General features: G+C 48.4%; 1 protein-coding gene across 11 annotated transcripts in view; it reads right to left on the bottom strand.

The window, feature by feature from the left end:
* The window catches only part of PRMT2 (protein arginine methyltransferase 2), a 37,613-nt gene extending 12,775 nt beyond the window's left edge, over positions 1-24,838 (bottom strand). For 3 of the 11 annotated variants that reach the window (XM_012437594.3, XM_064380285.1, XM_064380286.1), the window contains exons 1-7: positions 24,751-24,838; positions 22,902-23,004; positions 22,225-22,319; positions 14,260-14,364; positions 13,106-13,288; positions 8,149-8,310; positions 7,051-7,215 (exon numbers count right to left, since the gene is read on the bottom strand). In XM_012437594.3, coding sequence (XP_012293017.2) covers positions 7,051-7,215; positions 8,149-8,310; positions 13,106-13,288; positions 14,260-14,364; positions 22,225-22,263 — 654 coding nt within the window. In that variant the 5' untranslated portion in view covers positions 22,264-22,319; positions 22,902-23,004; positions 24,751-24,838. The other 8 variants (XM_012437602.3, XM_012437604.3, XM_012437603.3 and 5 more) reach the window with 8 other exon arrangements.
* Positions 24,839-27,977: the final 3,139 nt, after the last annotated feature.

The raw sequence follows: 27,977 nt of genomic DNA, 5'->3' as shown, positions 1-27,977 counted from the left end.
TGCCTGTAATCCCAGCTACTCAGGAGGTTGAGTCAGGAGAATTGCCTGAATCCAGGAGGCGGAGGTTGCGGTGAGCCGAGATCGTGCCATTGCACTCCAGCCTGGGTAACAAGAGCGAAACTCCGTCTCAAAAAAAAAAAAAAAAGAAGTAATACATGTCTTGTATAGAAAATGTAGAAAACTTACAAAAGTTCAAACAAAAATAAAAATCACGTATTAACCCAGCATCCAGAAGGAACCACTGTTACCACTGTGCAGTTTATCTTCAAGTATTTTTCTGTACACACACATGAAAAATATATATATATAATTTATTTTTATTTTTTCAGTTAGTCAAACTGAGCCTTTCTGGTGTACAACCTACGAACTTCAGGGCTTGTGTGGATTTTGTCCTCACGACCACAGCCAGCATACACACAGCTCTGGCACCCCAAAACACTCCTCACACTTCCCTCTGGTGGCCACGCCCACCCCCACCCCCAGCCTCTGCAAGCCACTCATCGGGTGTCCATCCCCATGGTCTTGTGCCTTCTTGAGAGTATCGTTATCAATGGAACCAAACAGTATATAACCTTTCAAGATGAGTCTCTTTCACTCGTAAAGTTTCTGGGGTTCCTCCGAACTACCTGTTTCAATAACTGGCTCCTCTTCACTGCTCAGTGGTATTCTGCTGTGTGGATGCACCAGTTTATCCATTATGGATTATCCTGATGAAGGACACTTGAGTTGTTTCCAGGTTTTTTGGCAATTATAAAGAGAGCCAGTATAATCATTCACGTACAGGTTTTTGTGCGAACACAACTTGCATTTCTCTGGGCTGAATACGCAGGAGAGGGACTCCAGGGCATAAGGTGAGTGCACACACAACTCTGTAAGTGCCAACCTGTTTCCACAGTGGCATGCCACCAGCGATGCACGACTTTCAGCTGTTCCTCATCCTCAATGGCACTTGGTATCACTATCAGATTTTTTTATATTTTAGTCATTTTTCAATAGGTGTAAGTGATATTTCACTGTGGCTTTAATGTGCATTTCCCTGATGGCTAAAAATGCTGAACGGCTTTTCATGTGCATATGTAATATCTGCACATCCACTCTGGTAAAGTCTGTGCAAGTCTCTTGCCCATTTTCAATTGGCTTGTTTTCTTCCTGTTGAGTGTTGAGAGCTCCTTGTATATTCAGAACATACACTGGATATATTATTTGCAATATTGTCTCCTAATCTTAGCTTGTCTTTTTATTCTCTTAACACCATCCTTTGCAGAGCAGTCACTTCTAGTTTTGACAAAATTCAATTTATCAACATTTTCTGTTATGGATCATGCTTTCATAGTCATTCCTAAAAACTCTTTGCCCAAGTCCAGGTGATGAAGATTTTCTCCTATGATTTCTTCAAGAAGCTTTACAGCTTTATATTTTACACACTTAGATCTATGATCAATTTTAAGTTCAGATGTATGCGGCGTGAGGCTGAGGTTTTATTTTTTAGATATGGATGACAACTATTCTAGTATCATTTGCTGAAAAAACTCTTTTCTCCATTAAACTGATTTTTGTACCTATTTGTAGAAATCTATTTCTCTTCTCCATTCCATTGACTTACATGTCTGTCCCTTCACCAATACCACATTGTCCTGATTACTGTAGCTTTAAAATCAAGTAGTATAGTTCCTCCAACTTTATTCTTCTTTTTAAAAATTGAATCACCAACTCTAGTTATCTCAGTCTATTTTTGTGTTGCTATAAAGGAATATTTGAGGCTGGGTAATTTATAAAGAAATGAGGTTTATTTGGCTCATGGTTCTGCTGGTTGGGAAAGTTCAGGCTTGGGCAGATGCCCAGTCTAGACGGTGAGGGCTTCAGGCTGCTTCCTCTCATGGTGGAAGGCAAAGGGGAGCTGGCATGTGCAGAGACCACAGGGTGAGAGCATAGGCATGCGGAGGTGCCAGGTTCTTTTTCAGAACCAGGATTTGCTGGGACCTGAGAGAGCAAGAACTCACTTTTCTACCCATGAGGAAGGGCATTCATCTACTCATAAGGGATCCATGCCCATGACCCAAACACCTCCTGCTAGGCCCCACCTCCCAACACCACCACACTTAGGATCAAATTTCAACGTAAGATTGGCTGGGGACAGACCACAGCACTGGTTCCTTTACATTCCACATACATTTCATAATGAGCTTATCTATAAGAACAAATCCTGCCTGGATTTTGATCGGAATTTTATTAAGTCTACAGATCAATTTAAGGAGACTCGTTCCAGGACCCCTGTGGATACTCAAATCCTTGGATGCTTCCCCCATACGAAATAATGTGTTTTTTACATACAAGCTACGCACATCCTCCCACAGCCTTTAAATCATCTCTACATTACTTCCACCTAATACAGTATCAATGTTATATAAGTAGCTGTTATTCTGCATTGGTCTGTTATTTATATTGATTTTTATTGTTGTATTGTTATTTTTACTTTCCGATATTTTCAACACACAGTAGGTTGAATCCACAGATGTGGAGCTCACAGATGTTTGACTATACTTCAAATTCTTGTCTTCTTCACCAATCAACTGCTACTATGTCTTTGTTCCAGAGTCCTCAAATAGTTTCTCCCTGTCTGCTGTCCAGGATTTACAGCTGCATTCAGTGGGCGAGATGAGAGGAGTGTGCCTTCTCCGTCTCACCTGGAATTAATTTTTAACGATCATGTGTATTGCTACAATTCTGCGGTTTCCAATTTTCTCCCCATTTTAAATGCTGCTGCCATGAACATTTTTGAACATAAATTTCTGTACAAATTTGATTATTTCCTTAGCGTAATTTTATCAAATATTTTTCGGTGCCTAGTCTCTGGGTCCAGCTAGGATGCTCTGCAGTCTCAGGACCCACCAGTTCATCCTCCTTCCTCCTCATCTGAGGTGACTGTGCCCTCTGCTGATGAACGATGCTGCATTTTTTTCTGATGTTACAGTTCAGAAATGCTCCACACCAGAACAAAATCCAGAAAAGAAAAAAGGCTGTCATTTTCTCTCTCAGTGCAGATAAAGCACACTGTTGTACAAGGAGGTGAAGAGACCTTGGTTGGAGATGTAGATGTAGCCATAAGCAGCCCTTCAAGCATGTGGTGGCAATGTTTCCTGAAAAAGACGTCTCTACTTTGTATGAGGCAAGCTTTGAAACCAAGGAATTCAGAAGAGTTGATGGTTTTTGTGTGAGGGAGGGGGGCACCAGAACTAGCATCTCTGAAAAGTAAAATGATCTACATGAGCTCCAGGGAATATAGCCAAAAAGAAATATCAAGGCATTAAACATGAACATCAAGCAAAGGGTCCAGAAGGCCTCCCATGGGCCTGTCCTACCGGGAAGCCAGGCGGCCTTGGTTGTGGCCTCTGCAGGGTGCCCTGTATAGATCGTCCTTCAGTGCCACAAACTGAAAGCTCCCTTGTTTACTGTCATCCTCTTGTGTAAATAAAGCACATACATTTAGGCCAGGGTCTTGCTGAGGGGCAGCTGTCCCATCCATCATCTAGAGTAAACTACGCATTCTATAAAGATGGCCCTAAATAAATCCAAAGTCTAAAGTTTTATTGGTGTGAAATTAAATTCTTATTGGCCACGTGCCTGTTTTCATGAGCTTGGTAAGCTCAGGATTTGTGATAATATACTCCATAAAACAGTACAAGGCGGTGTGAAGACAATTATTACATCTTTGTTAACCTCGGCAGTTACTTTGTTTCTTTTGCTTAGAAAATTGGTCATAATCTGGTTTTAATTTTGGTTCAAATTCTTTATTCTTCCTTGAACTAAACAGAATAACGGAATATAATATGTCCTCATCACACATGACAGCACTAATACACTAACAACAGTAAGGCTGAGTCTGGCAGTCTTTTAATTCTACCAGATGTGTAATGGAGACCCTCAGTGACCTTGCAAAGCATCCTGAAATCCAGGAGGCAGCCCCTGCCCCTGCAGTGCCACTGGCCAGTGGGAGACTGCTGAGTGTGCAACCTGCTTCTTGGAAATCCTGGTTCCTCAGAAGAACGAGCAAGATCCTGCAACGGCTAATGATAACGCAAATCAGGGCTCCACTGTCATCTGCTTTGTTAACAAAAACGATTAAACGGTCTGCTGACATTCTAGGACACCTGTGGTGTCTTTACCTGCATCTCCTTCAGAACTTTGCTGCTTCTGGAATAATAAAGCATGGAAGAAAAAAAATTTTTTTAATGCTTTTTTGACATATTCTGCCCTATTTTCCTTCCAAAGGCTTTACCCATCTACCCTGCCAAAAAGAGTGCACGGTGGTGACATTTCCCCACAAGCTCAGCATGGGGATCATCAGATAGTAGAGGATTGCTCAGCCAACTTCCCAGTCAAAACTAGTACAGTTAACTTTTAAGTTGTTGGGGACATTAAAGAACGTTCAAGATTCTGGCGTGTGGCCCTTCTCCGGTAAGCTGCTTTTCCAGTCCCTGCTCACCTTCCATGAGGTTATTTCTCCTATCTTTAGCTTCTGTTTTTCTTATTCCAACTCTTAATGTCACACATGCTGCAATTGTTTAGTTTCATTTACCATTTAATAATTTTTAGCTGTGTTAATGTATGAAGGGGAATTTTCTGTCAAATGTTTATCTGACAGCTTCATTATGAACTCTGTTCTTAGACCTTTCCCATCCTAACAACAGATAAACTTTCAGCAATTTTTTATGTTTCCTCTTTTTCTTAAATATTTAACTCTTTAGGCCGTTTGAGGTTTACTTTAGCAGACAGTGTGAAGGATCTCTTTTCTCCAAATCAATCAATCATTCAGCAGCGTCTTTGAACAAGCACACGCCCTTGCTGCGCCGACTGCAAGCTGCCCCTCCCCTACGTAAACGCACACGCTCTCCTCTGTCTCAGACTTTCACTACGTGTCAGCATCAGAGCAGGAAGATGGGCTGAGAGAGATGAAGGCCTGAGGGCTGTGGGGCTCTGAGAACAGGCAGACAGCAGGCAAGGACGACGTGAAGAGGGCCAGACACACAGTTGCAGGGGAGGATGCAGTGGCTCAGGAGAGGGGCAGCCTGGGGATGAAAAGTGAAGGTGGGTGCAGCTGCACCAGCGACTCCCAAATTCACAACCTCCCTCCCTCAAAGCCTCGCCAACCCTTATCCCAACAACAATCGCCATAGGAGCTCTTGCAGCCCCGTCACCCTGTTCTGTGCCTCCGTGGCCTGAGTAATGATGGTGCCTCTCCCTCAATCCCCCCAAGGAGAGTCTGAAGTCTGAACTCCAAAGCTGCCTCAAGCCCTCACCTGCAAAGCTCTGCCTCCCCCTCCACTGCCTGCACTGGGGAAAAACATGGTCCTGTCTGAACTTGCCCCAGCACTCCTCCGAATGTCCGGCTCAGGGTGGGCCCTCCAGGCCAACACCCACCGAGACCCCAGGCCATGTCCCCCCTGCCCAATCCACAGCTGGCCTGCATATCAGATGGGCACCCTGTGTTCAAGACCCACACAGATTTCCATCCTCCCCATGGCCCTCCTTACCCCGGCCCCCACCCGGTCCTGGTGGCCCACTCCCTGCAGCTCAGGGCTGGGAGGTACTGTCCTCCTGATCACACCAGGTCCCCATCAGCACATCCTGCCCGCTGGCCCTGCTCTGCGTCTCCACACCTGCCCCATGCCAGGCCTTGGCTCCTGCATCTTGACAGTAAGCCCACAGTCCATCCCTGGCAGTCTGTACCCCTCACACACAGACGGGCCTCTCGTCGCACAGGCTGTCCCAGGCCTCCAGTCCCAGCCACACACACCCAGAGGCCTCCCAAACACAGCCCACCTCTTTCTCCATCACCACTGGCACCCCCCTCGGTGTCCAGGATGTGGCACAAAGTCCTCAGACACACAGTTCCCCACATCTGGCCTCTGCCTCCCTGATGCAACACAGTCTGGCCAGTCTGGCCACTGGGCAGCTCTGGAACACAGCAACATGGAGAACACGGTGGCTACTCCTCTCTCCTCCCTCTGCCCCGCATCCCTCCCCGCTCTCACCCAGCCCAGGGCACAGCCGGACCCTCCGGCAGCCAGGCGTCCCCCCATCAGTGCCCACACACACCCTTCGCCGCACCACATGCACCCCCCTTGGCCCTGTTTCTGTCCCCATGGCCGGGCACCAGCTGCCAGCAGACATGTACTGAAGGAGCATTTGTGTCCGGGGCAAAGGCGAGAGCCCTCAGGGGTCAGGAGTGAAGCCTTCCAGCTCCACGGACGCTATTAATAAGCTGAGTCACAGCATGGACACTGAGTCTATTTACATTTCATCTTCTGACCACAAAATTTCAACCGGATTAAAGGCCCAATGCCATCTGTTACCAAGAAAACCGTTTCCCGGGGAAGCATCAGCCACACTCCACACTCCTGCACCAAGGCCTGTCTTTCTGGCTCTCAACACGGAGAAGTTGTTTTAGGTTGGGACGCTCCACTGCAACGTCCTGTGACCCAGGACACTGAGCCCAGGAGAACGCCGTGGAGACAGCATCCGGCCGCACCCCCGCCTCTTCCCTCCAAGTGGATAGCGTCTATGCAGAGCGTATTGGCAAGCAACCAGAAAACAGTCCACCCGCATGTGAAACGCAGGGTGAACGGCCGGACACGCCAGGCCCATGCTGGCCCACAGATGCCCAAGTGGCTTCACAGCGTCAAGGGGGCCCGTCTAAGGCGAGGAGACCCCGGTCAGGGACGAAGGCCCTGCTGGCATTAAAGAAACAGCCTTACCTGTCAGGCACGGGATTTCTACGGAATCTCAAGGAGAATGCAGTTCACGTAAATCACTCATGAAAATGTTACATGAACTTTGACCTAAAGTTCCCCTAAAGGCACTGTTTTAAACCAGGTGAAAATGCAAGACACTGAGCCAATGTCCACACAAGAAATTAATTATACCTCACATGAGGGAAAACATCAAAATGAATCACACGTCACTCTTGAGACCCTGAGGTTGGCCCAGCCGAGCCTGTGCTCAGAAGCCCCCCAGGCCCCGGCCCCCCGCTGCCCGCTCACCCGCCCTCACCAGCAGGCAGGTCCCCATCCACTCGGACACCAGCACATCCACCTTCTCGGGCAGCACCACGTCCTCCACCTTCTGCTGGAACACAGTGATGATGTCGGCGAAGCCGTTCTGCAGGACCAGCTGCCCCGTGTGCTGTGCCATCTCGCTGGCCTCCACCGCGTACACCTGCAGCAGAAGCGCCATCAGCGCGTGCCTGGCCCGCGTGGGGCCCGTCATCCACTCTCCTCCTGAGCCAACACCACACCGTGAGAAAGGGTCAATGACACAGCAGGGAAGCAGCATTCCAGACAGCCGGAGACAGCCGGAGACAGTGAGGGCTGGGCCACGCCTGCCCCTCCGGGGTACCTAGAAAGGTGCCACCTCTAACCCTCCCGACCGCCACCACCTCCACAGGGCTGCAGGTGGCCTGAAGCCTCGCATGCCCGGGCTGGCTGCCGCACGCACAGCGAGCTTAATCCATGACCGGCACAACAAGCGCTGAGCACCCAAGTGGCAATGCTGGTCTGTGCCACACCTGAGGCCTGCGAGACAATTTCAAACCCAGGTTCATAGGGGTCTGGTGGGAAGCGCCCAAGCGCTGGGTCCCGCAGAGCGTGGCCCTGGGTGGACACTGTGCTGAGATCCCACCCACCGTGTCAGGAGCCTCCAAGGCTGCCGCTTGGCTCAGCTTAGCACAGCACAGATGGCCCAAGAGGGGTGGGGAGGGGGCCAGCATGTGGATTCATCCCATCTCCGTGAGGCCATCCACACCCGATGCCAAGCACAGACATGTGGGTGCACCTGTTTCTCTACTCAACTGAAATAAACGTCTCACAGAACATACCCTGCCCCATGCAATTCATGGGATATTTTCTATTCTGCCCTATTCCTGTCCATGCTGTCTGTGACTCTTTACGTGGGCGCCACAGCCTCCAGCACGGAGTCTCAACACTGCTGTTTCACCGACCCTGAGCCCCACGTGCAAGGACGGTCGCCAAGACCACGCAGTCATCAGTGAGCCCCCAACAGCACAGGGTCACGAGTCGGCATCTCAGAGGCCACCTCGGACATCACCAGCCTTGACACACACACCTGGGAAGAGCTGGAGACCCCACTCACCGCTTTAGGCCGCGCATAATGTGCACAGAAAAGACTGATGATCCCAGTCCCACAGCCGACGTCCAGGATGACTTTATCCGTCAGGGATTCTTTATTCTGCAGGATGACGCTGTGGTATTTAGTTGTGCGTGGCTGGTCTGCCAACATTTCCAAGTGGAGTTTCTGGAAGAAATGCACACTCAGAGTCACTGCCTTGACCTAGAGCCATGCCGAGTTCTGGACTGAGATGAGGGTCAGAGCCACAGCTGACGACCCTTGACCCGGCCACCCCCATCTAAAAACAAAAGAAAACACAGAGCAAAAGAACAGGCCTGTGAGTCCCTCAGCTCAGCACAGTATGGCCGGCAAGCAGAGAGGCAGGACAGACCGCTGTGCATAGGGGTGCAATGTCGCCTGGACCACCCATGCCCACCTGAGGCAGGAGGGACCACCGCAACCCAACCAGATTCCCCAGGGCCAGGTGTCTGACTAGAGAAAACCGCGGATACGCCATGGGAGAGACGCCGGCGCAGGTGGGCAGGGGGTCCCCCAAAGTCCTCTGTACAGGAGCTTGCCCCTCATGTCCTGAGATAAGCGAGAGGCCCAGCCATTTCCTGAGGGAGAAAAATGCCTGAAACCCGAGGATATCCACATGAGAATCAGCCATCCCGCAAGGAGGCAGAGAGAGGCTTGCTCAGGGCAGCCGGCAGAGCCACGGGCTGCAGGTGAGGCCGCACCCCTCCCACCAACACTCTCAAGCTACAGAAGACCCAGCCTAGAAACAGCATCGCCAGGAAGAAGACAGGTAGCAGGCGGGAGCAGAGTGAGGACAGCGCCCAGACCTCGCCAGCAGACAGGAGCCTGCAAGAGGTCCTCAGAGCTCACCATGGAGCCTCCCAAGACGCCGCAGAATAAAAAACAAAGGGACAGGCAGGAGGAGGTGGGAGGCATGGACCACAAAGCAAGGCCCAGGTCTCCTGCCCTGAAGCAAAGGATGGGAAAGGCCTGTGGTGCCAATGCCAAGAAGACAGAGCAGGAGCAGCTACATCAGCACCACACAGAACACAGTTCAGAGCAACACATCAACACAGGACCAGTTCACCCAGAGCACGTGATTATTCTGAATACTTCTGTACCTAGTAACAGATCTTCAAAATACACAGAGCAAAACCAATACAGACGCAAGAAGAAACACACAGATTCGCCATTATCATCTGAGATTTCAACACTGTGCTCTCAGTAACTGACAGAAACAGAAGAGGAAAATGAGTAAGACTGTGGAAGGCCTGGATGTCAAAACCAAGCTAATCTCGCTGGTACTTAGAGAACACTTCACCCAACCCCTTGTAACAGTAATAATAAAAAATATCTAGGAATAAATTTAACAAGAAAGGTGCACAACCGTGTATGAGAAAAGCCTTAAAATGTCGAGATATTAAACAAAGCTGAAGTAACAGGAAGCTGAGAGTCAACGTTACAGAGATGTCATTTCTCCCAAAATTAACATCAACATTCCACGCAGTACCTACTAAAATGCCAGCCCATTTGGCGTGCAGGAGGAAGCACAACAGAATGATATTAAAATCAGTTTCAAAACAATCAGTGCCCAAGGCTAATGAGGAAAATGCTTTAATAAAAAAGTGGGGGGATGCTGGAGACCTAGCTCCCGCAGATCCTACCAAGGTGCGACGATGAAGCACTGGGCACTGCCGAGAAGTAAACAGACCAGTGAGCCAACAGGAATTCTCAAGCAGACCCCTGAAATCCAGAGCACGACAAACAGCATTTCACATCAGTGGGAAGGAACTGTCCAGTAACTGAGGCTGCGGTCGCTGGCTGGGTATTTGTGGGCATAAATTAGGGTGGAATTTTACATTATATTTTTTACAACAAATAAATTCTGGATTGATTTAAAATCTCATTGTTTAAAAGAGGATAAGGCCAGGTGGGGTGCCCCACCCCTGTAATCCCAGCACTTTGGGAAGCTGGGGTGACAGGAACCCCTAAACCAGGAGGCCACAGTAAGCTATGACTGTACCACTAGACTCCAGCCAGTCAAACAACAAAGTGACCCCATCTCTAAAGAACATAAAAAATAAAAATAAAATAACACAGAATCAAAACAACCTGTGGGTGTTTATAATGTGACAGTGAGGAAGATTTTCACAAAGGAAAGAGAAACCTGTCAGATCATACAAAGAAAAAGGTTCTGTGGGGAAAAAATTCACAAAGTCACAAAAATTCACAAATTCAGGCTAAATTACTTAACACATAAATCAACAAAAATCAAAAGAAATGGACAAATAATATGAAAGTTTACAGAAAATGAAAAAATACAAAACACCAAAAAACACACAAAAGATGACCAATCTCACTTATGGAAATCAAAATTAAAAGATACCATATTCAACGTTTAAGATCCAAGACCTTTTTCACTTTGGTTTGTGGTAGGGAAATGAGTTTTCACACACCATCAGTGGATGTGTGCCATGGTCTGAAATGTCCCCCAAAATCCACATGTTGAAACTTAATTGCCAATGTGATGGCATTAAGAGGTCAGCTTTGCGGGCAGCCCCCTGGCACCAAGTAGCCTGAAAGTGCCCCAGCCCAGAAGCTGAGAGGTCAGCTTTGGAGGTTACTATGAAAGGGCCTGAGGTGGAAGGGGCACTCCCAGCCCTCCCTCCTCCACACGTGAGGACAGCCATGAGGCGCCATCTTGGACACCAATGCCAGTGCCTCCCCAGCCTCCAGAACTGCAAGAAATAAATCTCTGTTCTTCATAACTTACCCAGTCTAAGGTATTTTGTTACAGGAGCACTAAGTGTATAACTAGCAAATCTTTCTGGAGGGCAAATTGGCAAGATCCACTTAAGGAAACCACACACACACACACGCACGCACGCACGCACGCACACACACACACTAGGAATTTACCCTATAGAAATTCTAAAAAACATTAAACAGGGTTACACAGGACTCCATTACAGCATTATTTATCATGACAAAATGTTGTTAAATAACCACTGTCCAAATCCAACACGATCCTTTTAAAGTAACACGATGCCCTGCAGCTGTTACCAAGAATGGCAGGTTCAGTATGAGAGATCTTCAAAATCATACAGCTATGTGACGAGAGCACAGTGAACACCCGAGTGTGTGGAACAACGCCTTTTCTATAAACTAAAAAAATGAAATAAATTAGGTGTCACTTAGACTTCCTAAGTACAGAGGAATCTAGCGGGCAGTGGTTCCTTGAGCTGAGAGGCGGGAATTTAACACTTTTAATTGTGAAATATGGTATACCTACAAAAGAGTGCATTAGAAAGTGTCTGCCCAGTTTATCAAGTCTAGTTATATACCAAAAACCTCTAATCCAACCCCAGAACACTGCCAGCATGTCAGACCTCCCAACTCGGCCTGCTGGTCCCACAGCCTCCACCACCAGCAGGTAATTTCCATTCAACTCTCAGGGGAGCCACTCCTGCCCTCAGTCAGTCTCACCACACATGCAAACTCACAAGCAGTGCCTTCTGGCCAGGCGCGATGGTTCACACCTGTAATCCCAGCATTTTGGGAGGCTGAGACAGGAGGATCACTTGAGGCCAGGAGTTCGAGAACAGCCTGGCCGACGTGGCGAAACCCCCTCCACTAACAAAACCAAAATTAGCCAGGCATGGTGGCGCGCATCTGTAGTCCCAGGTACTCAGGAGGCTGAGGCAAGATAACTGCTTGAACCTGGGAGGCAGAGGCTGCAGTGAACTGAGATCCTACCACGGCACTCCAGCCTGGGTGACAGAGCAAGACTCTGTCTAAAAAAAAAAAAAAACACCTAATGTGGCGTCTTAACTTTATATAATTGAGTCACACGTTACAGATTCTTTGCCCTATTCCTTCTTTTGCTTAACATTATTTTTATAACATTCATCCTGCAAGTAACTGTTTTCATCTCGTTTTAAAATGTAACCAGACTGTTGCCTGCACCAGGGGGTTATAGGCACTTCTCCATGTTGGGGGAAAAATTTCAGTAAGCTGACTGTTTAGAAGTTGGGCTTTTATTACTTTTTTAGGGACAGAGTCTGGTTCGGTCACCCAGGTGCTCACTGCAGCCTTGAACGCCTGGCTTCAAATGATGCTCTGACCTCAGCTTCCCAAAGTGCTGTGATTACAGGCATGAGCCACCACACCTGACTAGAAGTATTATTATTCACAGATTTATAGAATTTTTTTCATTTTTTTGAGAAAGGCTCTCGCTGTGTAGCCCAGGCTGAAGTGCAGTGGCACCATCATGGCTCACTGCAGCCTCGACTTCCAAGGCTTGAGCAATCCTCCCACTTCAGCATCTCAAGCAGCTGGGACTACAGACATGCACCACCATGCCCAGCTAATTATGTATATATGTATTTTGTTGTAGAGACGAATCTTATATATATATATATATACATTTTCACTATGTTGTCAGGCTGGTCTCGAACACTCGGCCACAAGCAATCCTCCTGCCTCAGTCTCCCACAGTGCTGGGATTACAGGTGTCAGCCACCACACCCAGCCTAATTTCATTTTTAAAGTAAAAGTTACTACTTTTTTAGATCCTGAGAGAGCATGCTCATAATCTCATTGCCCAAATCCTATCACTGAGCCAAGGGTCGGCAAACTACGCCACGGGCCACCCGTTTTTGGATGGCCTCCAAACTAACAATGGTTTTTACATCTTTAAATGATTTTTTTAAATGAAAAGAATAATTTGTGACACATGAAAACTGTATAGAATTCAAATTTCAGGGTCCATAAATAAAGTTTCACTGGAACACAAACAACCCTGCACACTTTTGGCTTCCACACAACCATGTCAGAGCTGAGTGGCTGCAACACAGACCCTCTGGCCTCCAAGACTACGAGCCTGCTCCGAACGACGCAGTCGGAACTAAGGCCAGAGAGAACCCGCCGCCCGGCCGGCCACAGGGAACTCAGAAGGCGGTACCAGTGTTCCGTAGCTGCCAAAGTACTCTTCATCCTGCCACGTGTCCTCGGGGTCATATTCATCCATCTGCTTCCCCACATGGTTTGCTGGAATGTACCCACAGCAGCCCGCACGCTCGCCCCACCACCAATCTGCAGTGGTCTGTCTCAGGATAAGAATTTTTTCTCCTCTCAAAAAACTGAGCTGGAAAAAAAAAAATGGTTAAAATTCAAAAGGAAAACCAGTCCTTAGTATTTCAAGTCTGGCTCAGTGATAAATCCCATCGATGGTGACAAAATCACAGAGATTTCAAACAGGAGTCAGTGGGTAATGACAGCAACTGAGAATGTGTGCAGGTGACAGCACGACTCAGCGATGCCTGTGGAACACCTACCTGAAGGACGGGTACAGCTTAACTGATGTTTTTAAAAGAAGGAGTGGGCTGGGCACGGTGGCTCATGCCTGTAATCCCAGCACTTTGGGAGGCCAAGGTGGGTGGGTCAGCTGAGGTCAGGAGTTCAAGACCAGCCTGATCAACATGGAGAAACCCTGTCTCTACTAAAAATACAAAATTAGCCAGGCATGGTAGAGCACGCCTGTAATCCCAGCTACTTCGGAGGCTGAGGCAGGAGAATCACTTGAACCCTGGAGGTGGAGGTTGCGGTGAGCCGAGATCGTGCCATTGCACTCCAGCCTGGGCAACAAGAGCGAAACTCCATCTCCAAAAAAAAAAAGGAGTGAACATTTTCAAACTGCCTAGGGGAGAATTTCTCAACAGCCTCTCCACCGTAACTCAGCTATGCCAATGGAGTTACTGGAGGCGTGCTCTATGAAATTCCTGTCACAAGGTAAAGCCACATCCAAGCAGATATAGCTGGATATGTTTGACAGCTTCACTTTTCATTAACTGGGTGGGTTCTGAAGCAAGGTTTCCAAGTAGAAAGCAGAACACTCTTCTGCCCCGGCTGAGGATCCCCACTCTATACCCGGCGTCTTCACATCACGCTTGGAGCAGAACTGGTCAGGCTGGGAGGTGAAGCCCACACACAGGTCTTATGTGGCTCCAAGCATCTGAATACTCTTCATTTAATTTTGGTATGACTTCTGCAAAAGCTATCTCATTGTGCCACTGAACATGCTGAAAGCCATGAACACTGACCACCACGCGTGGCTACCTGTGTCTCATCGGTGGCAGCGTAGTCTGCGATGGCCACAAACTCCTCCGGCTGTACTCCCTCCTGGAGAAGCCCCGCGTCAGTGTACTCAGCAGGCTCTTCTTCCTGCTCAAAGCCAAGCAAACGGTGAGGAGAGGACACAGGAGCTTTTTTTTTTTTTTTGGCTATGCTATTAGGATGGTTTAAATTTCAAATATAGATTCACGTGCCCAAGAATTTATCACACAAACGATACGGATCATCTTTACTACCATAATCAAAGGCTGTCACCTTCACTCTACATTTCTTTAAAAAAAAAAGAGAACATCAAAGGAAGAAGTCAGAAACAGGCACTGCTAGTGTCTATTTGGTGAGGAACCCTTGGCCTTCAACAGCAACGCTTCCTAAAGGCGGTCATCAGCTCCACGAAGAGAAACCAGTGTGAGGACAGAGCCAGGGGCCCAGTGCCCCAGGCAGGCACAGCCAAGGGCCTGTGGAAAGAGCTGGTGGCATGGCACAACTGCACGAGGCAGCAGAGCCTGGGCAGCCCCAGCTCAGACCCACACGGGTCCTTGGAGCCTCCCCCCACCACACCCATTTGTTTTTTTTTCCGAGACATAGTCTCGCTCTATTGCCCAGGCTGGAGTGCAGTGGCACGATCTTGGCTCACTGCAACCTCCGCCACCTCCCAGGTTCAAATGATTCTGATGCCTCGGCCTCCCAAGTAGCCGGGACTACAGGTGTGCACCACCACACCCAGCTAATTTTTTGTACTTTTAGTAGAGATGGGGTTTCACCATGTTGCCCAGGTTGGCCTCGAAATCCTGAGCTCAGGCAATTCACCTACGTCAGCCTCCCAAAGTGCTAGGACTATAGGCATGAGCCACCATGCCCAGCAGTTCACTTTATATAAGAATAAACTTGCCTGGAGACACCACTGCAGGGGGCAGAACCTCCAATCACACATTCCAGTTCAATGAATCAACCCTGTCTCAATACACACATTTTAAACACATTTTCCTAAACATAAAAGTAATTCATGTTTACGCTAGAAAATGTGTGAGAACGCCAAAGTACACAGAAGGAAATTCCTGTAACTGCACTCACTGATCGCAGATGGCAGGCAGCACACCGTTTACACCTTGAGGCTTTCTGAAAAGTGGACACGTGACACGTATACAAAGCATTTACCGGGTTCACACAATAATCCTGTGGCCTGTTTCTCACTTATAAACTCAACATTTTTCTTGATTCTTAAATATACTTCTAACACTATGTACTATCTGTATAGTATTCTAGTCTATGAATTGTCAAGACTTACCTATCCAATTTCCTAGTCTTGTACATTGAGACTTTTCAGTTGTTACTATTCTAAGTTACGTTAAGGTGAACTTCCTTCAACATAAATCATCCTGCATGGACCTTCATCACCTTAGGGCGAGTTTCTGAATGTGAACTGGACAGACTGAGGCTCTGTGTCCTCTATGGCTTTCGGTTTTACCGCGCAGTGCCCTCCACGAACGTATTCCTTAGACCGCTTGCTGCGAGAGGGAACCGCCAATCTTCCCACACTCTCAATAGATACAACCACTTTTGTTACCTCCATTTGCCTCCTTGTGTGGTTAGACGTCTTTGAAATCCCTGCTGGCATCTCTTTTTACCTTGCTGACGGCTTGTTTGTAGGCTTTGCGCCTTTCCGTGTACCAGGAGCGTGACTCGCTCTGAGGCAGCACTGCCTTCTGCTCACTCTGATCCCCCGTCACCAGCCCCTGCTGTGCGGCCTTCCATCCTCCTCCACGCCCGTGTCACACACACACATACGCCCCCCAGGCTGGAGTGCAGTGACGTAAGCTAAGCTCACTGCAACCTCCACCTCCCTGGTTCAAGCAATTCTCATGCCTCAACCTCCCGAGTAGCTGGGACTACAGGCATGTGTCACAATGCCCAGCTACTTTTTGTATTTTTTTGGTAGAAATGGGGTTTCACTGTGTTGGCCTGGCTGGTCTCAAACTCCTGACCTCAAGTGATCTGCCCGCCTCACCTCCCAAAGTGCTGGGATTACAGGCGTGAGCCACCGCGCCCAACCTGCATTTTGTTTTTCTCACTCACACAATACCTTCTGGAAAAACTCTCCAACTGTTAGAACCCTGAATTACTATTTTCAATGGCTATACACTATTCCATAGAAGGAATTCCGCTTGATTCTTCAGCCAGCCTCTGCTGACAGGCTTTGCCTCCGTGTCCAGTTTTCTACCACCGTAACTGATGATGCAACGGAAGAAGTCTGTGCACAGATAAGCTTATGTGAGGACACCGTATTTCTGTGGGACAGATTAGACTGCCAGGGTTAAAGAATACGGTTTGTTGTTGTTGTTTTGAGATGAGGTCGCCTTCTGTCGCCGAGGCTGGAGTGCAGTGGCGTGATCCTGGCTCACGGCAACCTCCACCTCCCAAGCTAAAGCAATCCTCCTACCTCAACCCCTCAAATAGCTGGAACCACAGGCACACACCGCTGTACCCAGCTAATTTTTAAACTTCTTGTAGAGATGAGGTCTCACTACATTGCTCACTCAAACTCCTGGGCTTAAGTGATCCTCCCACCCAGCAGCCTCCCAAAGTGCTGTGATTACAGACATGAACCACTGCATCCAGCCAGGGTATTTTAAATCCAAACATGAAAGATTATTTTCATCAAGCATATACCACTTCGTACTTCAATAGCACTGAACACTTAGCAGCAACAGGCATTACCACTGTCTTTCATTTTTCCCACAGTCGTAGGTGTAAAGTGTATCTCACAGTTAGTCACTATCAATCCCCTGGCTATCGCGTGTTCATGGTTTTTGACTGCACGCGTCTGCTCTCCTGTAAACTGTATCTTTATCTTGTCCATGATTCTACCTGGCTATTTGTCTTCTACTCAGCAGACTGAAAGCACTCTTTGTATAACATAGATCCTGTCTGACATCGCAAGAAATGTTTTCACAAACGTATTGTTTTCCCAGTTACTTTGTTTAGATTAGCAACCTCACGAGTTAGGTCAACAGAAATTTTCCAAACTGAAGCACAAAAAGAAAAAAGAATGAAAAAAAATAAGACTACAGCATGAGACACGCCAAGAGAAGAGACAGAAAAAATAAATGAAGAGATAATGGTGGAAATTTTCCCAAAATTAAAATTAAAAAGAAATCATCGAGGCCAAGGTAGGCAGATCACCTGCGGTCAGGAGTTCAAGACCAGCCTGGGCAACATGACAAAACCCCATCTCTACCAAAAATACAAAAAATTAGCGGGGCATGTTGACGCGTGCCTGTCATCGCAGCTACCTGGGAGGCTGAGGCAGAAGAATCGCTTGAACCCAGGAGGTGGAAGTTGCAGTGTGCGGAGACTGCAGCACCGCACTCCAGCTTGGGTGACAGCGCAAGACTCAAAACAAACCACAGATTCAAGAAGTTCAACTAACCCTAAGCAGGAAAAGCAAGAAGAAAACTGCTAAAAACCCCCAAAATGAGAAAAATCTTAAATGCGGCCAGTGTGAAAAAGGAATACATTACATTTAATAGAACAACAGTAAAATACTGATGACTTCTCATCAGAAACAGAAGCCAGAAAACAGTGAAATGGCACCTTTATGAAGTGTTAAAGTTGAACCTAAAATCCCGTATCAGGCTAAAACATTCTTGAAAAATGTGGGCAAAACACATTTCATAGTTTGACACAGGAGATTCACACTAATGAGTGTAATAATGAAGCTGTTCAGGTTAAAGGAAAACGATCCTACACGAACACACAGAACGCAGAAAAAAGGGAAAGACCTCAAAAAAGGCAAGAATGTGGGGAATCCTAAGAGACTATTTCTCTCTATTAAAACAGCAACAACGATAATGTATCGTGGGGTTCACAACACACGTAAAATTAAAATGTTACGACAGCAAAACAAAAACACGGGTCCCGGTAAATGAAACTCACTTGTAAGATCTTGACGTCATGAAGTGGTTACAAAAAGAGTGAAACTGAGTTAGGACGCACATTGCAATTTCTTGGGAAAACAATATAAAAAGGTACAGCTAACAAGCTAATAGAGGAGGTAATGGGGAACCGTAGGGAATACTTCAGTAATCCACAAGAGGGCAGAAATGGGGACGTGTACAAAAAAGAAATGTGACAAATATAAAACAGACAGCTGATGTTACACTTAATCACATTAGTCATTGCATTAAATATTAATAGACTAAATATTCCAGTTAAGAGGCAGAAATTGTGTTTAACAGAGAGACAAAAAAAAAAAAAAAAAAAAAGACCCAAGAGCCAGACCCAACTAGCTCTTTATAAGAGAAACACTTTATTTTTATTTATTTATTTTTTTTTTTGAGACGGAGTTTCGCTCTTGTTACCCAGGCTGGAGCGCAATGGCGCGATCTCGGCTCACCACAACCTCCGCCTCCTGGGTTCAGGCAATTCTCCTGCCTCAGCCTCCTGAGTAGCTGGGATTACAGGCACGCACCACCGTGCCCAGCTAATTTTTTGTATTTTCAGTAGAGACGGGGTTTCACCATGTTGACCAGGATGGTCTCGATCTCTTGACCTCGTGATCCACCCGCCTCGGCCTCCCAAAGTGCTGGGATTACAGGCGTGAGCCACCGCGCCCGGCCAAGAGAAACACTTTAAATATAAGGACTTATGTTGAGGAAAAATATATATACATAGACACATATACATACACACACACACACACACACACACACACACACACTATGTAAGCACTAATGATAAAAAAAAAGATGGTACAGCTATATTAACATTAAAAAAGGTACCTGCAAGACAAGAAGTATTTATTAACAGGAAAAAAGACATATTTTGTAAAAATAAGGTAAATTAATCTAGAAAACAAAACCTATACTAAATATATACACGCAATAACAGAGACTCAAAATATACAAGGCAAAAAGTGATAGAACCAAATGGAAAAATAGAAATATCTACATCATAGTGGAGAATTTTTAGTAACTGATAGAAGAGGGCAAAAAATTCAGAAAAGATACAGAGATTTGAACGATACTAATAACCTATTTGACCTTAATGGCATTTATAGAATACTACACTCAACAACTGCGGAATACATACTCTTTGCAAGTACTCATGGAACATTCACCAAAAAATTCCATGTGATTAGAATATAAAGCAGCCCTGAATACATTTCAAAAGACTGAAATTATAGAGGATGTTATGTTCTCTAGCCAATGTAATCAAAGCAAAATTAAGTAAGAAAAAGTAACATTTCCAAAATGTGCATAAATTAGTCAACATACTTTCAAATAGTCCAGAAAATTTCTAATTTCCATTGACTATATTAGAAAATATTTTGAAAAATAATAAAAATACAACGCATTGAATATGTGAGGTACAGCTACAGCAGTGATTAGAGGAAAGCCACAGCTTTAAAGACTGGTTTAAAATCAATTAGCTTCCCTCTCAGATGCTACAAAAATTAACCCAAATAGAACAGAATGAAATAAAGACAAAAGCAGAAATCAATAAAATAGAAAACAGAAAAATAGAGAAATCAACACAGATAAAATTGGTTCTTTATCAAATTGATAAAATCCTAAAAAGACTCATCAAGGGGGAAAAAAGAGATGGAACACAAATTACCATGATCAGACATCTCTTCTATAATGAGGGGTGGTATTAACAGGCTGAACACAAGTATTAATGAAATATTACCATGATCCACAAGTAGTCAGCAAAATTAAAATAACAAGATGCATTTCTAACCCAGGAGACTGACCAAAACTTAAAAGACTGATGCTGTCAAGTGTTAGCAAGCACCATTGCGGGTTACCGACAGACCTGTGAACTGGTTAAGTCATTTTGGGGAATAAGGGATCATTATCCAGGGAAACTGAAACTTGCGATCCCTTCCACCCTGCAATGTCATTACTGGAGAACAGAGGCATAGAGAAGGATGGTCACTACAGCACTGTGAAATCGAGAAAACTAGAAACGAGTGTCCAACAAACGGGAAGTAAGTAAAATGGGGTATACGCCTACCGTACAGCAGCGAGCCTGCAACCGGCCCATACACATGTGTACAAATAGGGTACTTTCTACTTTCAGAGAAGGAACACACTACAGGAGTACCCCACAGTGGCAGGACTGAACCAGCAGTACACACATATCAACAAGGACAAATTCCCCAGAGGTAAAGTTAAGTGCAGAGACAAGCTACAGGTGACACTGAGTATGACATCATTATGGAAACTCTAAAAAGCGCACACAGACAGTATCATATATCGTTCAAGGATATCTACAGGAGGCTTAAAGGTATATAAACGGTGCACGGGCACACAATGATTCACAGTTGTGTTTGCCTCTAGAGAGGTAAGAGGAGAAGCAGGACTGAGATTGGGAAACAAACTTGTTGCTTTTTGTTTTTTAAGAGATAAAGTCTCACTTTATTGGCCAGGCTGGAGTGCAGTGGCTGTTTACAGGCACAATCATAACACACTACACCCTCAAACCTCTGGCCCCCAGTGATCCTCCCGCTGCAGCCACCTGAGTAGCTGAACTACAGACTGAAATACACCCGAGAGTACTTTTACTTTATATAGAGAGAAAGAGCTTAATGTACATTGCTTAATGTACTTGTTTACAACATCATCCTAAAAATATCCTAATATTTGTTAAATTTCTCAGAAGAAAAATAAGATGTCCATGGAATTAAAACATTTTATGAATAATTAAAGAAACAAATTAATGAAAGATGCTAACTTTAAATAAAATTCCTGTAAAAACCCAAATGAGGCCGGGCGCGGTGGCTCAAGCCTGTAATCCCAGCACTTTGGGAGGCCGAGGCGGGTGGATCACGAGGTCAAGAGATCGAGACCATCCTGGTCAACATGGTGAAACCCCGTCTCTACTAAAAATACAAAAAATTAGCTGGGCATGGTGGCGCGTGCCTGTAATCCCAGCTACTCAGGAGGCTGAGGCAGGAGAATTGCCTGAACCCAGGAGGCGGAGGTTGCGCTGAGCCGAGATTGTGCCATTGCACTCCAGCCTGGGTAATAAGAGCAAAACTCCGTCTCAAAAAAAAAAAAAAAACAAATGAGGCCGGGCGCGGTGGCTCACGCCTATAATCCCAGCAGTTTGGGAGGCCGAGGCGGGTGGATCACGAGGTCAAGAGATCGAAACCATCCTCATCAACAAGGTGAAACCCTGTCTCTACTAAAAAATACAAAAATTAGCTGGGCATGGTGGTGCATGCCTGTAGTCCCAGCTACTTGGGAGGCTGAGGCAGGAGAACTGCTTGAACCAAGGAGGCGGAGGTTGCCGTGAGCCGAGATCACGCCATTGCACTCCAGCCTGGGTAACAAGAGCGAAACTCCGTCTCAAAATAAAAAAAAAAAAAAACAAATGAAAGTAGATCATTGGAATGAAAGAGGAAAAAAAAGAAAACATTAAAGTTGACATAACAGACATGAAAATGCTTAATTTTTAAAACGATATTTATTATTCAGTTGGTAACTTTTATATAATCAACATTCCTTAAAATTTGAGGCTTTTTTACTGCTAACTTGAACAAAACCACATGAGTAACCCAGGCAGAAACAGTATGAATACATGGAACTTTCCTAACGTGTCCGACTGGCCCTCAATATATTGCTGGCATTATGCATGAAATTTTATTGAACAGCTCAGAAAATATGCTTGCTTTGCCAGCTCACGTACCAAAAATGGAAGCCTAAGTGATGCTGATGTTTTGGGGCTAAGTATTTCCTTAGAAGGGTTTATGGGGCCCAGTGCAGGATGTCACCCTACAGACACTGCGTCTCCTCGGCCTCACAATCTTCATATTTAAGCATTCTACTGTGTGGCCACCTTCCAAGGCACAAGTCAAGTTCCATCACATCTGTGAGCTGACGCTTAGCTCTCTGCAATGTTCGCATTCGTTAAACACAGATTTTTAGGAACTGGAACCAAAATTACCTGTGATTCACTTCTGGGACAGTCACCTGATGTTGCCATAGTTCTCTTAGGCTCTGCCTCATAACTCCTGCTTTATTTCATTTTCTTCTCCATTTCTACTTTTAAAAAGAGAAGGAGATACAAAGTACTTGCCATATTAATAATTAAGTTCACTTAACTTCTAAGGTCCATGACAAAGGTCCTCTACCAAATAGAAATAAAATGTGTATGTGTGAAGAATGGTATAGAAATGAAAATTATAATCACAATTCTTCACAAAGACAAAAGCATTTAAAAATCATAAACTTCAAACAGTGTGTGTTTTCTTCACTAGTCTGCAAGGTGTTACTCTTACTCATTTGCTGAAGCCTGTTAGTTTCTGTCAGATCAAATGTCGACTTAAAGCAATAGAAATCAGTATCCATTCTTTCCTTAGAACTGTGATAGCTTTAATTCCAACTAAAAGTCCCTATCTGGGACTTTACAGTGCTTTTTCCACTGACAGGAACGAAGGTGCGCATCTTCCCGTCTTTTCCTTCTCAATTCTTATTTTTCCAGTAACAGTGTAATCCACACTCAGCTCTGGGATGAACGCGTTTTTTCAATTGCATAGCAATTCTTTGCTTAAAATGCAAGCTTCACTTCTAAATTCAGACTTGATGTTTATTTTTGTGATGTTCATCGTTACAAATACTTACTGATTTACAGAATTATATTTTCACTGGAGAACCTGCGTCCAAATTGGGATGGGTCGGAGTGGGTGCTGGGGTGCGCGCAGGATCCGGGCCCACCTAAGATGACCTTGGGAAGAACAGGATCATGGGGGGTGGGAACAGGTGGCCAATGACGGCGGGTGAGAACCGGGCAGGAAGCGGGCAAGAAGCGAGGGGGCCGCGCGTGGACGCAGGAGCACCACAGGGTCAGGCGGCGAGCTTGCCGTGAGCTTCAGAGCAGAGATCGGTGGGGCGTGACCGAGAAGGGCGTGGCAGGGCTGGTGGTGAGGTGGGCGTGACGGCGGAGGGCGTGGCAGGGCTGGTGGTGAGGTGGGCGTGACCGCGAAGGGCGTGGCAGGGCTGGCGGTGAGGTGGGCGTGACCGCGGAGGGCGTGGCAGGGCTGGCGGTGAGGTGGGCGTGACCGCGAAGGGCGTGGCAGGCCTGGCGGTGAGGTGGGTGTGACCGCGGAGGGCGTGGCAGGCCTGGCGGTGAGGTGGGCGTGACCGCGGAGGGCGTGGCAGGCCTGGCGGTGAGATGGGCGTGACCGCGGAGGGCGTGGCAGGCCTGGCGGTGAGGTGGGCGTGACGGCGGAGGGCGTGGCAGGGCTGGCGGTGAGGTGGGCGTGACGGCGGAGGGCGTGGCAGGCCTGGCGGTGAGGTGGGCGTGACAGGGGAGGGCGTGGCAGGCCTGGCGGTGAGGTGGGTGTGACCGCGGAGGGCGTGGCAGGCCTGGCGGTGAGGTGGGCGTGACCGCGGAGGGCGTGGCAGGCCTGGCGGTGAGATGGGCGTGACCGCGGAGGGCGTGGCAGGCCTGGCGGTGAGGTGGGCGTGACGGCGGAGGGCGTGGCAGGGCTGGCGGTGAGGTGGGCGTGACGGCGGAGGGCGTGGCAGGCCTGGTGGTGAGGTGGGCGTAACCGCGGAGGGCGTGGCAGGGCTGGTGGTGAGGTGGGCGTGACGGCGGAGGGCGTGGCAGGGCTTGTGGTGAGGTGGGCGTGACCGCGGAGGGCGTGGCAGGGCTGGTGGTGAGGTGGGCGTGACGGCGGAGGGCGTGGCAGGGCTGGTGGTGAGGTGGGCGTGACGGCGGAGGGCGTGGCAGGGCTTGTGGTGAGGTGGGCGTGACGGCGGAGGGCGTGGCAGGACTGGCGGTGAGGTGGGCGTGACCGCGGAGGGCGTGGCAGGGCTGGCGGTGAGGTGGGCGTGACGGCGGAGGGCGTGGCAGGCCTGGTGGTGAGGTGGGCGTGACGGCGGAGGGCGTGGCAGGGCTTGTGGTGAGGTGGGCGTGACCGCGGAGGGCGTGGCAGGGCTGGCGGTGAGGTGGGCGTGACGGCGGAGGGTGTGGCAGGGCTGGCGGTGAGGTGGGCGTGACCGCGGAGGGCGTGGCAGGGCAGGCGGTGAGGTGGGCGTGACGGCGGAGGGCGTGGCAGGCCTGGTGGTGAGGTGGGCGTGACGGCGGAGGGCGTGGCAGGGCTTGTGGTGAGGTGGGCGTGACGGCGGAGGGCGTGGCAGGGCTTGTGGTGAGGTGGGCGTGACGGCGGAGGGCGTGGCAGGGCTTGTGGTGAGGTGGGCGTAACCGCGGAGGGCGTGGCCGGAGCAGGCGCTGGGTTGTGGGCGTGGCCGGGAGGTGGCGCGGCGCGCCGGGAAGGGTGTGGCAGGGGCCGAGCTCCCGTCCGGAAGCCAGGGCAGGAAGCAGAGACCGCGAGGACGCTCGGAGGTCCCAAAAGGGGGCGGAGGCCTATGTCTGCCAGCGGCGCACAGGCAGTGCGAGGACGCCTCACCTAGCCTGTCATGCCTTACGTGCAGTCCAGACGCCTGAGCTGCCCATCAGGAAACCTACCTCAGCCGCGTTTCTCCGCTGAGTTCCGCGTTCACACCGCCAAGGCTCCCGGAGCCTCAGCCACCGCCCTAAACCCGCGCAAGCGCAGTGCGCGCACGCCGTCAGCCGACAAGGCCCCGCCCACAGCCAGGCGCCCCGCGCAGGCGTCGCCCCCAGACGCCCGCCCTCTAGGGAAGCCGGGCCAGCGCCCTCGGCTCGCGCAGGCGCACTGCGCACAGGCCATCCGCAGCTAGGACTGCGTCCTACGCAGGCGCACTCCGCGGTCGTGCCAACCCGAGGCCTCGCGCCCGCTTGTGTGGAGCTTGTCCCCAACCGCCCCGCCCCATCGCTCGGCTGGGGGTCCGACCTGGGGCGGGGGTGCGGAGCTGGGCACCTCACGGCCTGGGAAACACAACCCCTGCGAGCCACAGAACGGCGGAGGCTTCCGTGGAGGACCCGCCCCCACGCCTCTTCCTGTTTTCTCTCAAATAATTGAATCAACTTTCCCGTGGGCGCTGCGCAGTGCGCGCCCTCTGCCTTTCTTCTGGACGGATGGAAGCAGCGTGATAACGTTTCTGTTTTGCTGAGAGGAAGTTGGGGGTTAAGGAGAAATGGACGGCACTAATGCCTGTAAAACAAATAAAATTCGAAGGGCCCCCTGCAGCCATCTGGCCGCACTCCCTCCTTGACCAGGGCACTCTGAAGCTCAGCCTGAGAGGCTGGTCTGGTCTGGAGGAGAAGTAGGGGCTGGACGGGGGGTTAATATACTCCTCCGGCGTTAACATCAAGGCAGACCTTAGGTCTGATAGAAAATGTCAAGGGGAAGTAAATCTTGGGGCCCCCGGATCATTAAGCTAAAGGGAGAAGTCAAGCTGGGAACTGCTTAGGGCACACCTGCCTCCCGCTGTGCTCAGAGCCGTCTTCCTGCTCGCTGAGATAAATGCGTAGCTGATCACCTCCTTTGGAGAGGCCAACCAGAAACCCAAGGGAATGCAAACGTCTTACTTACCTGTGAACTGGAAGCCCCCTCCCGCTTCAAGGTATCCCTCCTTTGCTTCGAGTTGTCCCACCTTTCAGACCAAACCAATGTTCATCGTACATGTACTGACCGCGGTCTCATGTCTCCCTAAAATGGATAAAACCAGCTGTGCTCTGATCACCTTGGGCACATGTCGTCAGGACCTCCTGAGGCCGCTTCATGGACATGCATCCTTAACTTTGGCAAAATAAACTTCCTAAATTGACTGAGACCTGTATCACATTTTGGTAACCACAAAGGGCTTCTGAGTAGATGTGCCCCTGACCTTTGACAAATCTCCTATCGGTCTTTGGTACCAGTTTGAGCTATCTTTATGGCTCAAACAAATAGGACAATTTTGCTGAGGCATGGAAGCACCCCCTCCAGAGAGTCCCTGATCTACTCAGATTTGGTCAAGCTCTAAAGTTTATTTTGCTGTACAACTTCTTCGCGTGTGACTTACCACACAGTGGTCTGGGGCCCTGCCCTTGGGGACTCACACTCCTGAGACCAGGATGGGGGCAGGGCTGTGCTTGATCAGCCCCCTTCCACCTCCAGAGTTCAGAACTCAGCGTCTTACCTGCTTCCCAGGGACCAGAGCGCACAGAACACACAGGACCTGGCAGAGCACCTGACAGACATGTCAGGAGGTACTGGAGCACACACATCAGCACTCCAGGGGCAGGAGAGGTCGTCACTTGAGTTGCAAAATCTGTTCCTAAAAGAGTCCTTGGGGGAGGCCGAGGCGGGTGGATCACGAGGTCAAGGGATCGAGACCATTCTGGTCAACATGGTGAAACCCCGTCTCTACTAATACAAAAAATTAGCTGGGCATGGTGGCGCGTGCCTGTAATCCCAGCTACTCAGGAGGCTGAGGCAGGAGAATTGCCTGAACCCATGAGGCGGAGGTTGCGGTGAGCCCCGATTGCGCCATTGCACTCCAGCCTGCTGGGTAACAAGAGCGAAACTCCGTCTCAAAAAAAAAAAAAGAGTCCTTGGGAGGCCTGGCTCCTTGGTGTGCTGAGCAATTGACCCATCAGCCGCACTCTGCTACTCAAAGAGGCCTCTGGAGCCTTCCTGTGGCCAAGGGACCTGGCCAGCTGCACAGGCTGAGGACAGAGCAATCTCAGCCAGGGCTCCAGGAACAGGCGTCCTTCTGTGGTCATCATCGCAGCAGCAGCAAGGTCGGGGTGGGGCGTCAGCATGGGATGTGCACCCTCTCATCCTGGGCACAGCCAAGTGAGCCTCGCCTGGGGAAGGGAGGTGCCCACATGCAACTCAGGCAAACACAGCCCCCGGGCCTCGTCCCAGGGAGCCCTGAAGGAAGAGCTCAGAAGATAGCAAGTAATTTTCTAAATTAATACACAATAATAGGTAATTAATCTTAAATGTTGAACTAAATGTTAATATGTATGTCACCGGAATTACATCAAATTATTCAGTTTCATTACGGAGCCTGCCTTAGGTTTTAATTCCAAAATTAGTTTATTCCTCCTATGATTTAAATTTACATTAGCACTCAATAGAACTGCTAGATACTAAACAGACCTGTGGATGTATTCCAGTTACACTAAAAATTTATAGTGCCAGGCTCGTCACAGTGTGTTTAACTTAAAGTTTGTTTTTCAAAAGCAAAAGAGGTTATTATTCTACAGTAGCAAAACTGCTAGAGATTGAGATTCCAGATTTTTAAATTTTATTTATTTATTTATTTATTTTGAGACGGAGTTTCGTTCTCGTTGCCCAGGCTGGAGTGCAATGGTGCGGTCTCCACTCACTGCAACTTCTGCCTCCTGAATTTCAGTGATTCTCCTGCCTCAGCCTCCCAAGCAGCTGGGATGACAGTTGCCCACCACCACGCCAGGCTAACTTTTTTGTATTGTTAGTAGAGACGGGGTTTCATCATGTTGGCCAGCCTGGTCTCAAACTCTCGACCTCAGGTGATCCGCCTGCCTTGGCCTCCCAAAGTGCTGGGATTACAAGCGTGAGCCACCGCACCTGGCCGAGCTTCTAGATTTTAGGTTCTCATCTTTCCTCTTCTCTCGTTTGTTTGCTACGTTCTTTATTTAAATCTCTAAAATAAAATAATTCATTTCCACTCCTGGAGCGTTGCTGTGGAGGTGCTTCAATTCCATGAAGGCATTTTTACAATCGGGGCATGTGCACCCTCACTGGTTAAGTAGGGTTGGTTGGTTGGTTTGTTTTTTGAGATGGAGTCTCTCTCTGGCCC

This window comes from Aotus nancymaae, unplaced genomic scaffold, assembly GCF_030222135.1.
Source record: "Aotus nancymaae isolate 86718 unplaced genomic scaffold, 86718_ANA_hifiasm-v0.15.2.pri h1tg000022l_1, whole genome shotgun sequence".
NCBI lineage: Eukaryota > Metazoa > Chordata > Mammalia > Primates > Aotidae > Aotus > Aotus nancymaae.
The sequence above is the reverse complement of the archived record's forward strand: the minus strand, read 5'-3'. Positions and strand labels throughout refer to the sequence as shown.